The sequence below is a fragment of the Salminus brasiliensis genome, chromosome 10 (assembly GCF_030463535.1).
Source record: "Salminus brasiliensis chromosome 10, fSalBra1.hap2, whole genome shotgun sequence".
NCBI classification, from domain to species: domain Eukaryota; kingdom Metazoa; phylum Chordata; class Actinopteri; order Characiformes; family Bryconidae; genus Salminus; species Salminus brasiliensis.
In genome coordinates, this window is record NC_132887.1 from 15,227,267 (window position 1) to 15,244,977 (window position 17,711).

General features: G+C 42.9%; 1 protein-coding gene across 3 annotated transcripts in view; it reads right to left on the bottom strand.

Annotated features, from left to right (window-relative positions):
* Positions 1-17,711, bottom strand: part of akap6 (A kinase (PRKA) anchor protein 6) — a 123,023-nt gene that overhangs the window by 76,212 nt on the left and 29,100 nt on the right. For all 3 annotated transcript variants that reach the window (XM_072689392.1, XM_072689390.1, XM_072689391.1), the window contains exons 4-6: positions 15,034-16,464; positions 10,531-10,653; positions 2,443-2,539 (exon numbers count right to left, since the gene is read on the bottom strand). In XM_072689392.1, the coding sequence (XP_072545493.1) occupies positions 2,443-2,539; positions 10,531-10,653; positions 15,034-16,464 (1,651 nt within the window). The remainder of the gene's footprint in view (positions 1-2,442; positions 2,540-10,530; positions 10,654-15,033; positions 16,465-17,711) is intronic.

A 17,711-nucleotide genomic window follows, 5' to 3' on the forward strand; every position in this document is an offset into this window, starting at 1 on the left:
AAAAGACAGAGAGAGAGAGAAAATGTAAGCGAGAGGGAAAAGGAGAGAAGAGAGGAAAGAAAAGCATGTAAAGAGGTTGAGAGACATAGAGAGAAATAGTAAAAATAAAGCACAAGGGAAAGAGGAAAGAATGATAGAGAGAAATTTAGAGAGCAAAATAGAAAGAGGATGAGAGAGAGAGAGAGGGTTCTTCCTCTCGGCCCGAGGGAGTTTTTCCTTGCCACTGTTGCCACCAGCTTACAAAAGAGGCTCGGACCCGGATCTCTGTAAAGCTGCTTTGTGACAACACTCGTTATTAAAAAGCTATATAAATAAAATTTAATTGAATTTAATTAGGTGTGAGAGACAATGAGAGCGATAAAGTATGAGACTAAGAGAGAGAAAGAGAGAAAAGGAGAGAGAGAGAGAGAGAGAGAGAGAGAGAGAGAGAGAGAGAGAGAGAGAGAGAGAGAGAGAGAGAGAGAAAGTAAGCAAGAGGGAGTGGGAGTGAGTAGGAGAGTGAGAAATACATTAATAGTGTAGGTAAGGCAGAGTGTGAGACAGACAGAGAAAGGGAGAAAGAGATCAACAGGAGAGAGGGAAAAGAGATGGAGAGAGAGAGAGAGAGAGAGAGATCAACAGGAGAGAGGGAAAAGAGAAAGAGAGAGAGGGAGAGAGAGAGATCAACAGGAGAGAGGGAAAAAAGATGGAGAGAGGGAGAGAGAGAGATCAACAGGAGAGAGGGAAAAGAGATGGAGAGAGGGAGAGAGAGAGAGAGATCAACAGGAGAGAAGGAAAAGAGATGGAGAGAGGGAGAGAGAGAGAGATCAACAGGAGAGAGGGAAAAGAGATGGAGAGAGGGAGAGAGAGAGATCAACAGGAGAGAGGGAAAAGAGATGGAGAGAGGGAGAGAGAGAGATCAACAGGAGAGAGGGAAAAGAGATGGAGAGAGGGAGAGAGAGATCAACAGGAGAGAGGGAAAAGAGATGGAGAGAGTGAGAGAGAGATAGATCAACAGGAGAGAGGGAAAATATATGAAGAGAGTGAGAGTGAGAGAGAGAGAGAGAGAGAGAGAGAGAGAGAGAGAGAGAGATCAACAGGAGAGAGGGAAAAAAGAAGGAGAGAATGAGAGAGAGAGAGAGAGAGAGAGAGAGATCATCAGGAGATAGGGAAAAGAGAAGGAGAGAGTGAGAGAGAGAGAGAGAGAGATCAACAGGAGAGAGGGAAAAGATATGGAGAGAGGGAGAGAGAGAGAGATCAACAGGAGAGAGGGAAAAGAGATGGAGTGAGAGAGAGAGAGAGAGAGAGAGAGAGAGAGAGAGAGAGAGAGAGAGAGATCATCAGGAGAGAGGGAAAAGAGAAGGAGAGAGTGAGAGAGTGAGAGAGAAAGATCAACAGGAGAGAGGGAAAAGATATGGAGAGAGGGAGAGAGAGAGAGAGATCAACAGAAGAGAGGGAAAAGGGATGGAGAGAGTTAGAGTGAGAGAGAGAGAGAGAGAGAGAGAGAGATCATCAGGAGAGAGGGAAAAGAGAAGGAGAGAGTGAGAGAGAGAGAGATCAACAAGAGAGAGGGAAAAAAGATGGAGAGAGGGAGAGAGAGAGAGAGATCAACAGGAGAAAGTGAAAAGAGAATGAGAGAGAGAGAGAGAGAGGGAGGGAGAGAGAGAGAGAGAGATCAACAGGAGAAAGTGAAAAGAGAAAGAGAGAGGGAGAGAGAGAGATCAACGGGAGAGAGGGAAAAGAGAAAGAGAGAGGGAGAGAGAGAGATCAACAGGAGAGAAGGAAAAGAGATGGAGAGAGTGAGAGTGAGAGAGAGAGTGAGAGAGAGAGATCATCAGGAGAGAGGGAAAAGAGAAGGAGAGAGAGAGAGAGATATCAGCAGGAGAGAGGGAAAAGAGATGGAGAGAGTTAGAGAGAGATCAACAGGAGAGAGGGAAAAGAGATGGAGAGAGTGAGAGAGAGATCAACAGGAGAGAGGGAAAAGAGAAAGAGAGAGGGAGAGAGAGAGATCAACAGGAGAGAGGGAAAAGAGAAAGAGAGAGGGAGAGAGATTAAGTAAGTGTGAGAGAAAGGTGAGGAAAGAATGAGAAAGCAAGACAGAAAAAGAGTGTGAGGTGTTTGAGGGAGCGAGCGAACGGGAGTGAGAGAGAGAGAGAAAGGAGGGGGGGAGTAGAGAGAGGTGGCCTATGACTCGGACTCTATTCCCGCTGTTCTTAATTCCAGCTCTCTTCATATAGAGTGCTGCAGCATCCCGCTTTATCCCACAACTCAATTCAGCCGGCCGAACCGCGCTGCGCTCCGAATGGATGGGAAAAGATGTGTGTGTGTAAGCGTGTGTGTGTGCGTGCATGTGTGCGTGCGGCGGCTGTGCTGTGAAGCGGTTACTTGAAGATTTATAAATTCTGAAGGTCAGTATGTTAATATAAACATTAATAATAAATGTGCGGCTTGCCGGCGCACTACCTGATTTGTGGGAGGTGATGAGTTCCAGCAGCTGCCTCCCCTCCTCCAGCACACTGTCTTTCAGAACGCTGTGACTGTCCACGTTCAGCTTGAAGCTCTGCACACACACACACACACACACACACAGAAAGAGAAACATACACACAGCATGACACCTCTATGCAGAGAAATAACCTCACACTCAGTTTATCTCTCACACATTCTCTCTCTCGTGCTTTCCCACTCCCCCATGTCTGCCTCTCTCGCTTTCTCTCTCTCTCTCTCACACACACACACACACACACATACACACAATACAATGTGAAATTTTCTTTATCTTTCATTCCCTTTAACTCAAATATTCCCCTATTCAATTGCTTACAGAGTCTCTCTTCTTTCTCTTCATTCTCACTCACTCACTCTCACTCTCTCTTGCGCTCTCTCTCTCTTTCACACACACACACACACACACACACACACACACACACACACACACACGCGCAAGCGCCAGCACCAGCGCTGTCTCAATTCATCCCCACTCTTGAAACAAATGCTCATAAGTCACATTAGGGGCCTTTGTGCGATCGCTGAAAATGCACATAATCTCCTGACACACTGCCTTCACACAACCTCTAAAGATCCTTCACACACTCGCGGACCTCAAACACACATTATTCATGGAGCGCCGCTCCTCTGTGGATTGGAGCCCACTGTTCTCCCTTCTTGCCGTATTTGTCTGAGTCAATCCCGCTATCTGTGCCTGTGCTGAATTATTAACAAATGACAGACGTCCCTCTAATTCATCATCCGCCGGCATAAACTAATATTCAAATGACGTTATAAAACTGAAGCCATTTTCTCCCACAGATGTGCCCTCCAGAAAATGACCTCGGGAGCCCACTCCATTCGGCAAGGGAGGAAATGTTTTTCTCTTTCTTCTCTCCCTCACTCTCCCTCTCTCTCTGTCTTTCTAAAGAGCGATACAATGGGGTAGCGTTCTCCCCGTGCTCAAAGGATCCGTCAGACGGGCGTCCCGTAACTCTCGGGTATGAGTACGTGTGTGTGTGCGCGTGTGCTTTCCCCCCTGAGCGTCTGCCCATTTACTCTGATGTCTCTATTTCAACTATTATACTCCTTTTTGCCCCCCTCCCCATCTTTTCCCCAAACCCTCCAAACAGCCTTTCTCTCTTTTTCTCTCTCTCTCTCTCTTTTCTGTCTCTCCCGCACACTCGCTCCCTGCTCCCTCGCTCTCTCGCGGTGGGTGCCGCTGCCGCAGTGCAAAACTTTCATGTTGATTGGTTTTGATAATACCCAGCGCGCTCTCGAGCGGAGGGCTCTCCAGTTGCTAAGTGTAATCAAAGTGTAAAGAGCATTATCCCGGCTCCTGAAGGAGGAGGGGGGGGCATGTGTGTTTGAAGATGTGCTGGAAGGGGTGGTGGGCATGAGGGGGAGGTAACGTGCTCCCACGGGGGGCCCGCAGTGAGGCGCCTAGGGCCATCTTCCCCTTCCATTCTCATCTCCTCACATCTCCCCCGGCCCTGTTTCACACCATTACCGGCCGGTCTGATCTGACTGGCCCCGCCGAGAGAGCCACGAGCGGCCATCTGAACCTCTCTCACTCTCTCTCTCTCTTTCTCTGCTGGCCTGCCTGCCTGTCTGTCTGTCTGCCCACCTGCTAGTGAGTTATTCAGAGCGACTGCCTTGCTTGTTCTGTCTCTCCGTCAGTATGCACATTCCCCTGCATTCTGCATGCTGCTCTGCCAGCCAGTTGGACTGCACTAGCTGTGGTCTGTCCATGGATCTGGATCTGTGCTTTTTGCCACTCACTAACACTGCCTGTGTATCCGTACGTATTCTTCTGTCTGCATGTGCATCTGTGTGTCTGGGCCTATCTGTACATTCGTAATTCTAGTCAAGGTAAATGTAGTACCATTTTCTGTTTTGCAAATGTTTATGTAGCGGCATCATCATCAGCGTGAAGATGTAACATCACATAAAAAATATCAGATATCAGATCTGCATCTGCCTACAATTTCTTTAACTGTGCCTTATTAATATGTGGATTCCATTTAGGCTGCAAAGAATAGCAGACAATCCTCACTGTCACACTGAGATCTCCAAAACTGGGGGCCTCTGAGTGGCCTGGCAGACTAAGGTGCTGCCACTGGTTCGAACCCCGGGTCATGCTGCTTGTCAACAGCAGAGTCAGAGAGAGCAGAATTGGCCTTGCCCTTTCAGAGGTGGGTTGATGGCACTTCCTCACCACATTTTTCCTATTGTGACATTGGTCAGCACAGGTATCTGTTAGTATCTGTTGTATCGGAGCTGGCTGCCTTGTGGTGATGAATCAGCAGCAGTTTGAAAAAAGGCTGTGGCTGGCTTTACATGTGTCGGAGGAAACATGTGCTAGTCTTTACCCTTCTAGTGATGGGGGCATTGCTAGTGATAGGGGAGCATTCACATGAATGAGGACTGGGTAATTGGCTTTTCAAATTAGGTAGAAAATGGGATAAAATAAAACTAACTTAACTTAACTCAATGTAATTTAGTGTAAAAATATTTATACCAAGTAATTTTCCATAGGTCCACTTATCCTGAAATATAAAGAACAACTACTGATGTCAAACATAATGTATACAAATAAGATATATTAGGTTTTCCTTGACATTGACAAAATGCTTTTTTAGTGTCTTCATATTCAAAGAGAACACTTTCTGTAAACTGCTGAACATATAATTTAACCATTATCACAAAATTTAACATGAAGAAGGTTTTTTTTCGCGTGGCCTAGCTGTGTTAGCCTTACCATGGGATGATCACAGGTTTGAGCCCCGGTGATGTCAACAGCGTTCATGTTTGGAAATCCTAGAGAGCAGGACGGCCCCCTCGCTCCCCACAGCACTCAGCATTATGCTAGCCAGTGAGAGCATCTATTAGCTGACAGAACAGAACTGGCATTTCTCTTACAAGCGTGTTCAGCTGTCCAATAAAGACACGGTTCGAAAAATGATGTGGTTGGTGGCTGGCTTCATGCGACTTGGAAGAAGCACATGCTAGCCTTCACCCTCCCAGTGCTGGTAGCATCGATAAGAGGAGCCCTAACTAGTTGATGAGAACTGAAAATGACTACATTAGGGAGAAAATTGGGAACACGTCACAAGAGGTTCTAACTGTGATGATATCCTAAGCAAACTGCCCACAACTTCAGGCTGCTGGCTGTGAGCTGGAGGATGAGAAGGTTAAGGAAGGTAGCAGCTCTGAAGCAGAGAGGGGGTGTGGGGATGCACCGGTGATGGATCAGCACACAGGCGCATCTATCACCCATGACAGACAAGAGAGAGTGTGAAGAACGTTTATTTATGGCTCCGGATGCTGGCTGAATTGATATCCTTTACAGACCTAAACGCCTTTAAAATGAGTAAACAAATAAACAAAAGTCACAATAACCAGATATCTGTCACTGATTTATGCTTGAATAAATGCCTTTTAAAAAATCTGACACCAAAACACGAATGCTAATATGAGCGTTTGGTACGTGAGGCAAGGACAAACCCCCTTTCTGGAGCATCCTACATTCACCACAGGATAAAAAAAGAAAGGATGATTAAATAAACTCTCAACTTTAATAAGACAGAGGAAATGGATATCACACAATCACATTATAATCTTATAAAACAATTCTGTATAACAATGTGCACACCTCTTCTTCAAGGATGACTGTAAACAATAATCCCATGCATATCAAATTTTATGAGATGAGGTTATATTTAATGCCCAGCACATATTGCTATAGAGTTCTTCAGTGTATTGCACATGAAGAGAGGGGGAAAAAAGCTGAAGTGCATTCACGATTAATCTTGACACATGCAAAGTGCCCTTGCTCCTTTTTCAGGAGCCCTTAGCTTGAAGACCGTAAGTCAGAGAGAAAGTATAACCTGTAGAATTAATTAAATCTCCAAAACAGTGAAACCAGACCTTTGCTTTTCAGACTCGCTTTAAGGAGTTGACTGATAAGAAAAGGTATGCCTTGTTGTGTGCAGCCAAGTTACACCCTTAATAAAGGGTTCTTCATTAGTGAAGGCAATCTAGAACAATGCAAGCTCTAAGTGGTGTTATGAAATAACTACACTTTGGGAGGAGGAACATGCCTGAAGCCCCTCCTCCAAAATGTAATGTCCTATAAATTCCATCTCTACCTTGTTCACGTGTCTATGACAAGTCTTCACAACCCTCTACCACCCCATCTCCTCCCCTGTTAACCCTGTCATCTATCATTGCTGGCTCCACTTATCAGAGGGGGGACTGGCTTCCTTCCACAAGCAAAAAAACCCCACTCCAGCCCACAGGCCTCTGTGCTCTCCTCCTCTCTTACAGTCTTCTCCCAAATCATCATAAACTGAAGGCACAGTTCGAACTAGCAAAGAACTATCAGAAGGCTTAGCCTGGTTAAATGTTTTTACTCGATGATGAAAAACCTCTTATAAACAGACACTAAAAAATACTTCTATATACCTGCAAGTTTATTGCTAAGTATAGACAGGGGAAAACATGGCAAAAATATATATTATTAAAAGAAACTTTTATTAAACACTATGCGTGTTTCCCAGATAGGGATTAAGCTTAGTCCCTAGACTACACGGCAATCTGAACAGAGATTCCCCAATTGAAAGGACTGTGTAGTAGTTATTATAAGATTTTATTCTGACGTTTGATGTTGACCACATTCAGTGCATTAGTAGTACCATGTGCGAATACACATTTCCCCATTCAGCATTTGACATGATGGGTAGCTCTTTTAAAGGATGTTTGAAGAACCACATCAAATAGTGATTCATTGTATATCGCTGCTGTACAATGAAAAACATGTATCTACATTTTTGTTTGTTTTTAGTGTTCTCCATGTTTGAACCTTGTAGCTGCTCTGTACACTGTGTGAACAATTTTGGATAAATAGACTAATAGAAATGCTCTAAATTACAGTCACCATTTTAGAGATACATGTATTTCATTAGACAGCAACAATATAAACAACCACCTAAGCATCCAAATGGTTCTGTGAGTTGTCATGGTTCTCTATAGAATCTTCGGCTTTACTAAAGAACCCTTAAAGAACGACTTTTTAAAGGCGCTGTGACCTTTCCTTGCTCCTCCCATGAATACGTTCTCTCACAGCAACTGTTGCAAGGTTGGACATGCTTTATAGAATGTAATAGAGCTAATGATAGCAGGGTAGCAGCGTTTTTGTCTAGTAACTCAATGTTATGTGGTGACAATTTTTCATGAGGTTGAATGAACATTCTGCCAGTATTTTGTGAAGCCTGTCCATCTAGCAACAATTTGCTATGACAGAATGCAATTGTGTGTGAAGCACAGATCAATCAATTATGTTATGTTAATTAGGGTCAATTATGCTCCCATGTAAGGCTGGACAATATGACCATACTTACTATTCTCAAGAAAAATTACATCACAGTTCAGTACTTTTGTGAGTAGTTTATTGCCATCATCAGTACTTCTATAACATGGACCAACTAAATGTTTCAATAAAAAGAGAACATAATTAGTACTAGTTAATTGGACTGACTGCAGCACAGTCTGGGAAACCCTTTTTTTTAATTGCATTTTTAACTGTGCCATCACTCGTCCTTTTAGCTCGTTCCAAATTCTAGGATGTCAGCAAAAAAACTGTGACGTACTGTAAAATGATGTTATATTTATGCCATATCATCCCCTGCTCTCCTGACAACAGCAGTTGACACCCTGTTATAAACCGCTTTTTAATGAAACATGCAGTTGCTCAGGGCTGTGGACATACTAACCATACCCACTCTATGCTCAGAAAATACTTTAACTATATGTCCTACCCCTAAACCATGCTGCACAATTGCTGAGATTATTGGAGGTGCAGCGTGTCTTGCGGTGCTAGCTGTGGGTGTGGGGGTGTGTTTGCAGGAGCAGGTAGGCGGCTCTGCTCACACACTCCAGCTTCACTGCTCAGATCCGACAGCAGGGCAGCCGGGTTATCGCTGAGTTGACACCAATAGATGTGGCGCAGCAGCCACTGGACCACAAGCCTCCCCCTGCCTAATCCCCAAATCACACAGAGAGAAAGAGAGAGAGCGAGACATAGGGGATGCGTGTGTGTGTGTGGGTAAGTGTGAAAGAAAGAGTGTGTGGATGTTGGACTATATGAGAAATAGAGGAAACAGAGTAGTGTTAGCTCAGACATTGTTTGGTGACAGGTTGGGTATGTATATATGTATGTGTGCGCTTCCAGGTTCTGCTGGGGTGTACAGTGTATGTATATATAAACAATTGAGAACACTTAAGTACTTAAGTACATACTATGTAAATGTGCCGTAATGTGCCGTGTGTCAGCCCACTGCAGGGTAACACGCAAACACATTGACGCACACGCTCTCGCCTAGACAATTTAGTATAGCTACTGCACCTACCAGAACCCACTTGAGGAATCTGGTGTAACCCACACAACACAAGGAAAACACACCAAACTCCTCACAGAGTAAGGAGACCAGAGTGAGGATCGAACCCACAATGCCAAACCCCTGGAGCTGTGCGGCAAGCACACTACCTGCGGCGCCACGTGCTACTCATAACTTACCATATTAAATAGAAACTGTAGAAGCTGTTTTTTTTTGCTTACCTTGGGAATAATATCAATAATATCATGCCCCAAGCATTTTATATACTTCATCAGCATTTTTAACCCTTTCAGATGTTTAAACTACATTTGGCTCAAATGGTTTTCAGTATGTGCTTTTAACAATAGGCAGTAATGCAGTAAACAGAAAACAGCTGTTTTATGTTCACAAAACCTTTGCAGGTATTTTAAAGAAATAAAAAAAGAAAGTAAAAAAAAGACCAAATTGACAAAAAAGTGTGCCCAAACTTTGTGGTTAATGTTTGACATATATAGTGTGTATACATGTAATTAATAATACCATGGAAACATCTGCCTCAAGAACACACATCATTAATACTAGTTTGCATCTTTTCTCAGTGTGTAAGTACATTTGTGTATATGTATGTTTTTGAGAGCGTGTGTGTATGCATATGCGTTCCCTGTAACTGGAAGCCCTTATCCCTTGCTCATTTGCCAACACAGGCTGCTGCGTCCCTTGTTAATGTGATTCAGGGACCTGGATCCGCCATCAAGCTCAATCAATAGCCGTTTCATTTCACACCATCCTTCACTGCCTTATAAAGACAGCCCTCCCTCTCTCTCTCGCTCTCTCTCTCTCACTTTCTCTCCCACTGCAGTCCACCCCCTTGTTATACTTCTCCCATGGGTACCGGAAAGAGCCATGAAAAAACACACACACAGACAAACATACACACACACGCTCCATGTGCCAGCTGGACTCCAAGTCTAAACATTAAATCTGTAAGCACACTGTGGAAAAAAAACTGCACATCTTTACATTAATATGAAGAAGTGCAGCCCTCCACAATAAACCCAATGTGATTTTTCCCTTAGATGAAAGTTTGGCTGAATCACAAAAACATGACAGAGCCCTACAGACAGACACACACACTCGCACACAGTCTCATAGACAATGGGGGTAAGGCAGCGCGAGGAACAGGGTAATGAGGGTTCCAAATTTTTTTTAATTCTTTAAATATTTTCTTTAGAAAAAAAAATATCCACAAAGTTTTTTTAATTGTTTTTGGACTTGTAGTAGGGTCTGACTAAAATTACATAATATATTTGTATATTTTATTTGATAATTATTATTTGGTAAATATATTTCATATGATGAACAATAAAACAGACCACATTAATCTAAAGTCTGCTGACTGATATAACTGTCAGTCATTATTTCAAATATAATCTTCAGTCCGCAACTGTCCAACATTTAGCTGTTGTTCAAATTAGAATTATCTCCATGAATGTAGTTTTCAATCGGATTTCAGACAATGCCCAAACGCTTCCCCTACAAGTAGCACTGATGGTTAAAATGCTGGTTAAGCAGATGGTGCATGAAACACAGGGGAAATGGGAACATACCAGTGTGCTTGCACAATCGACTGAGAACGTCCAAGCACGTGTGCATCTATGAGAGTACTGTTTTAATGGGAATGACTCACAAGGTGTGTTTCCAGGTAGAGTCGGAGGCTGTCCGTATCTGCTCTGGGTGGAGTCCAGTTCTCAGTGTTCTCCAGCGCTTCCCTCAGCCAGCAGATAAACTCATCCAGCTTAGAGACGAATCCCTGAAAGAGCCCAGCACATACAGAGGAGACACATACAGACATATGGGTACATGATCAGAATCGCAATTCACTAACAAAAGACTGCTACACAAAGAGAGATCAACTCACTTACTAAAGGGAATGCTCTCTTTGTGATCTAACATGACACCAGCACTGTCTAAAGTGAAAGCTGGTCGCATCAGTGACACAGGCCGCTGCTTAGACAGTAGTTTGATGTGTTACTGCACTCCCAAACATCACCAAAGGCACGCTCAGAAAAGTGTGCTTCACTCCTAAACTTCAATTTCGGATATAGTTCGGAAATAAAGTTTGAAATCCACAAAGTTGAGGGGGAGCGGTTTGCTTTAATCTAATGTTCACAACGCTTAGAGGAATGTCATTCAGCACTTGTCCTTGATGTGCTCAAGCAGCTTGAACAAAACTGCTCAGGGTGTACCATGTGTGACCACTGCCATCTGTTGGCCATGTGTTCAACTGCAGCTTCAGTTCTTGCAGAGCATTTAGCGCTCCTCCTTTACCCATGTGCTCTCTTCTCAAGCCTGAGGTTGACAAGAGGAGAAGACAGCAAGAGTGGAGCACAGTCCCCCTAATTACAGGGAAATACATGCCCTTACACATCATAATCCTCTAGAGCCATATTCTAATGCCATAAACCTGAGCAGATCAAATGGCATTTTGTAAAATCTCTAATGAACTTCACAAGCATACCCGCAGCGTCTATGCAAGGATACTTCTCCTCTTTCCCTGTGGCAACTCATTACCTAACATTGGTGAAAATCAAAGATATTGATACAAATGACCTCTCCTCAGACGCAAGCTAAAAAACCCATAATTTATCGACTGTTTGGCCTCGACTTCTGAGGCGGGCAGGCTTTGAAGTGGGCGAGACTGGCTCTGATTTCAAAGGTAAGTGCTGGAGAGCGAAATAGAGGAAAGAGAGGGAGAGTATGTATGTGTGTGCGTGTGTGTGTGTGTGTGTGTATGTGTGAGCTCCATTCTGTGGCATGCTCTCATGCCAAACAGAATAAATCCTGCATGGTTCCTGTGTCTCTGCTTGAATGTTTCAACGCACATTGCCTTTTAATGGTGAAGTGGTTTATTCATGCTCCGCCCACAAATGCGTTCTTTCATAGACACTGTTGTGAGGTTGAACATCCTTTGTGAAACGCTATCACTATTTCCAAAAAGACATTCTGGTGAAAATGGCTAGATTTGCACTATTCTTTTCAAATGATACTTACTGATAGGTCGGTGTTGTTTTTGGCATATAACTGTTCTTATGTTTAGCAGAGCAGCAGATCGTCATTGTGGTTTCCAGCCTGCTAAGTTTCGACGAACACGGTTCAGTTTTAGGTGATAGTATTTTAAACCAGAAGCTCAACATTTTGTGGTGTTTCTAACTGACATTACTACAATTTCTAATTAAGCCAAAATGGGAATTTTAGCCAATGTTCTGGAAAGCTTATCCAACCCAGAGCAACTGCAACTGCAGAACATGGCTAGGTCAATTGAAACACTATGCACGATAAAGCTTCATACAGCGCTAACAAACACAACTTTTGTGCCATGGTACACCAGTCAATGGAGATCAATAGCTATTGCCAGTATATTATTCCCCCTGACAGTGACTGTTGTACGTGTGTGTCTTTGTGTGTGAGTGTGTGTCATCCTCTGCCCCAATAAACACTCTCGGAGCAGATGAATATGTAGCCTCCGGTCAGTGTATTAACTGAGGGAGTGTATTACAAGGAGAGGAAGAGCAAATGAGATACAACTCATCGCCTCAGAGAGAGAGAGAGAAAGAGAGAGCGAGAGTAGAACAGAGAGAAGAGGGAGGTAGATAGCAGAATAGATAGACAGGAGGGAGGGAGGGAGAGAGAGACAGAGAGATGGAGAGGAGCCTGGTCGGAGGCGTCACACATGACTAGGCCCCTGAGACTCCCCCAAGCAGGAGCTTCAGCTGCCAGCTGTCTGTTGCCGTGAGGATGAAGTCATCTCCAGGGGCCGCATGCTAATGTAATCAATCACCTCCCTCTGTGACACGCATCATCTCAGGTGGACGTGGCTGCCTGCCTCAGCCTGGCCCAGGCAGTCTGACACACATGCACACACTTTCTCTCTCTCTCTCTCACACACACACACATATACACGCACATACACACACTAGAGACTGGCAATGTAACAATATTGTTATCGTGATAAATACAATGTTTTATATATATCAGGGTATCGTCTGAAAAAGCACTGAAAAATCACAACTCTGTCATAAACTATCTACAGCAGTGACAGGTATATTATTGGATGTCATCTTGTTGTGCCATTAGCTTTAAAGGGCCCATATCACAGACTTTCCTGACTTTTGTAAATATCTCATTACAGATCTTATATGGAAACCAAGCTGCCCATCAAGTTTGAAATTCACTGATTTGTGACGCTGTGTACGCATCACAAAAATATATTTACACATTCAGCAGTTTAGCCATTTATACATATCAGTTCTGAAAAATACAATAATAGAAAGGGCTTGTTTAATTTTAAAGAATAAAGTGAGATTTGGAAATATTCATAACAAGAATTATGGCTGTTTTGGTACACTGTAAAAAAGAGGAACTCTTTTACAAAAATACTTCATGTTGTAACAAGAAATTGAACTAGATTTATTAAACCATTAAACCAATGGTTTATTCAAAGTTATTTATTTGAGTTGAATAAACCTACTTACATTGCTTGCTACCACATTATGTACTCTAAAAGAGCAGTCAACATATATTTATGTAATTCATTCTGACTGCTTTTACTACATCCACTATATGCCCAAATGTTTGTGGACACTCCTTCAGATGAATGCATTCAGCTACTTTAGGATGCACCCATTGCTGACACAGATGTGCAGATGCACACACACAGCTTGTCTAGTCCCAGTAGAGAAGTATAAAAGGTTAGGGCTCTCTGGAGCAGAAAAAACCTACTGGCACCATGCCGAATGCCAGGTGTGGGCTAAAGGTGAATAAAGTCCTCTCGTATTGAGCTGTGAACGATGGAGCAGCATCCAATACTTTGGGATAAGTTTGGGATGAGTCACTCTAGTCACTGAATGCAATCAAATCCTCAAAGCAATGCTCTAAAATCTGACAGAAAGCTTTCCCTGGAAATTGCAGACAGTTATTCCAACAAAGCAGGATAAGCAGGATATTTATAATACCCTTGATTTCAGAAGAAACTGTAAATGAGCAGGTGTCCCAAAAACCTCTGTCCATACAGTGTATAACCACATAAATGATTGGACCTCCAGGACAAATAAAATATACAAAAATTAGGATATGCGCTCTTACATTTTTCAGTCATTATATATTTACTTTTGTTCCTTAATTAATATGCCATTGTTACAATCACTGAATAACAATAAAATAGTTATAGTCATATAGTTTTTCATAGGCTTTTTTAATGTGGCACTACTGATTTGCTGGGTCTATTTTGGCCGTTTCAATTTTTGCCGTGTCACACACCCTTAACACACTCACATACACAGGCACAGAAAAGCAGGGCCAGACAGACATCCATTTTATCAGATGCTTTCATCTCATCTAATCTCATCTCATCTACTACTACTGATCCTAATCACACTCTGTCAGTGGAGGACTTATCAGGTGAGGTTTACAGTGTGTGTTTCTGGGATCAACACATTTCACCAAGCTTTTTGGGATGGTTTGTTCATTGGGTGGATGAAAACTGATGTACTGCAGACTTGTTTGCAAATATTTGAAACAGGGTAATGGCTTAATAGGGAACAAATTTCACCATATTGGGCCACATTTTTTGTCTTGATTGTGGGAATTGAGATTAATTTCTATAGTCCACAGATATTACAGATGTATGCATCATATGTTTAATACTGCAAAACAGTTTTGTTTGCTTTATCAATGAAAGATCTTGCTTTATAATAGTCAATGATGAATCAATGATGTGCCTGCAGCAATGTGGTTAGCCACCAGGTGGCAGCAATGTATCACTACTTCTGTAGAGCAATAAACACAAACAGCAACAGCACAAAGTCGCTACAAAAGCTGACAACACTTTTCAATGTTTGACATTATATATATATATATATATATATATATATATATATATATATATATATATATATATATATATACTTATTTAATTATGTTAATCACTATCTTTAGACAGTCTGTTGGATATCTGTCCAAAAAGAATACGACCACAATGAGTGTATGTGCCACATACCAGTGAGAGTTTATTTGAAAAGACCTATGACTGGAGGATTGTAAGGCCTGCTTGGTCCACTACTTCTGGGGTTTAAGTTTAAAAAATGCTTTTGACAACAACAACTTTTTAAGAAAAGACAGAACAGCATCTCACCTCTATCTTTCCCCATATGTCCTGGTAGGTCTCTTGGTGCTGGATGTCCTGTAGTAGCTGCTGGATCAGAGGTGTACACTGGGACACCATCTGAGAGGCTTTGGGCTGTAAAGCGTTCCTCTCAGATCTCCGGGAATCAGGCCTGCTCCAGCCGCCCTCATCCTCAGATATCAGGTCACTAAGGGGCCCAGACTCAATGCTTTCATCTAGAGAGGGGGCCACATCGCTGGAGGAGGACGAGAAACATCGTCCTGTGATGTGCTTCTTGAAGGACTGGGGAGGGAGGAGATGGGGACTGCTCTCCCATTCTGGGTTGGCCTCGGTCAGCTCCCAGTCATCCACATCCTGGATAGGTTGCTGGAGGGCTCTTGGTGGTAAGGCCTGTGCAAGGCTCTCCAGCTTTAGTGCCAGCATTTCAGTCTTCCTCAGCTGTGAAGGAAGGGCCAGGAACTCCTCCGAACCATACCAACACTCATCTTTAGGGCTACTAGTGGCTGGTTGGGGGACATGAGGCATGATCCACAGAGAACCTGTGGTAGGAGCGTGATCGTCCGGGCTGGATGAGCTCTCACGTGGGTCATGGTCTGAAGTGTCCTCCCCTGATGAAGATGGAAGGCTGGAAAAACCACTGTTTGACTTGATTTTTGATGGCTTGCTCTGTGGGCTTGAATGCAGGTTAGTAGCTTCAGTGCTATATTCCTGCCCAGCTTCGGATGAGCTTCTCTGAAGGGGGATTTGGGCCCTACGAGTCGCTGTATGCTTCTGGAACGTTGCCTGGCGACTTGCTTGTCGGTTCTTACCATTCATCATATGTAGGTTCTCATCAGATTGGCTCCCATTGCTGGGGTACACTGTCTCTAGTTCAAGCCAGAACTTAGAACGATCAGGCAGGTCCAGGAGCGAGGGTGTGCTTCTGCTAATGTCGGCCTGGTACTGCAGAGAAGATGGCCTGCTAAGGCTAGCCTCCATGTACATGGGCTTTTTAGGCATGGATGGCTGTGTTGGTGACACGTCGCTGCTGTGGGAGCCCTGAAGCGGGCGCTTGGACAAGCCAAGGCCGTTCTCTCCCTGAAAAGTGCTGTCCTGCATGGAAACGCCTGTGGAAGGCGCCTGTTCCGTGGGCCCACTGTGGGTCCCCTCGGTGGATTCTGGTGGTTCCTCCGTAGGTGAAGATGATTCTTGGCTCTGTCTGGAGGCAGCAATGGTCAGGAGATCTACGCTCTGGAGCAGCTCAGGAAAATCTCGCTCCAGCTCAGGGTAAAGGGAGCGTGTGTCTTGGCCTGGAACCCGGCCCTCTTGGTCCTCTTCGTGTGGGCTGTAGTCACTCAGCTCGTAGGCAGTGATCCCACAGTCCAAGGAGAAGTAGTCCTGGCTGCACTTAATTGTAAGTTGGCCTGAGTCGTCCACCTCTGTCAATGCATCCAGTCGGGCCTGGAGACAAGAAGGTGACAAAAGCACGATAAAATGTTTACACATGTAGTTTAACAGATATATGATAATCAGTTTGATCCATATTTATTAAGTGTCCCAGAGTAAGAACACTGATCTAAGATCAGATTTCATGCAGATTCCATGCTGTCCAAACCAGTGTTATGCAAAAAAAAGGAAATTTTTCTTACTCTTGGGAAATTGTCTTTTTCTTACTGTGTGTTTTGTTCTACTGTAAATATTCTAAAGCTGTTCTGGTATCCTGTAGTTTATCAATTTTGTAGCCTTATGGATTTTATAGTATTCCACTTACCATGACAAATGTCATAAGCATATTAGCAACATTTGTATATTATGATCAAGTGATCATAGTAGCTGCTTATTAATTAGTCTGGCAGTTTTAACTGCATCCAAAAAATGTATTTGGTTGGATTTTTTAAATTGTGTGTATGCACAGAACAGTATATTTGGACTTTGTACTCAAGTTCTTCTAGAAGTACAGGGCTGTGCAAAAGTCTTTAGCAGTTGAGAAAATTCTATGTAAAGCTATAAGTTAATAAACACTAAGATTTGAATAAATACAAATAAACCATGTGAGCGTTAACCATTTCCCATTAACCAAACTCTTATGGAGAACATCCATTATTTATCGTTACCATTAAACACCTAGTTTATCTGATCAGTTCTTCAAAACTAGACTAGTCTACCTCAGCATTCACTCCTGAACACTGTTAAATCACTGAGCCTTCATGCACACATCTGCACATGAACATATATATATATATATATATATATATATATATATATATTAATTGTCTTTGTACTTATTGTCTATGCACCATGTCTCATGATTTGTGCATTGTCCTTGCACTATTGTATGCCCTATCTATTCTGCACCAGTGGCTTAGCCTAACTGTGTTTCGTTGTACTGTACAAGCCTGTATTAGTATAATGACAATAAGGTTGAACTGAATTGAATTTATGTGATATATAGCTCAAAGAGAAACCAGAAACTTTTGTTCTTTCACCTATATTTTTCTCATTAATAAATTGTTAAATTTATAGACAAACACATTCTTCTTACCAATGTTAATTTGTATTTATTCTTATGTTTGTTTGACAAGCAAAACACACTTACTGCCAAACAATTTCCGTGGCTGTGTAAGACATTTGCACATATATACTTATATAGCCATATAAGTGCTCAGCTGTAATGTATGGTGTAGCATTCTTCCTATACAGTCTTACAT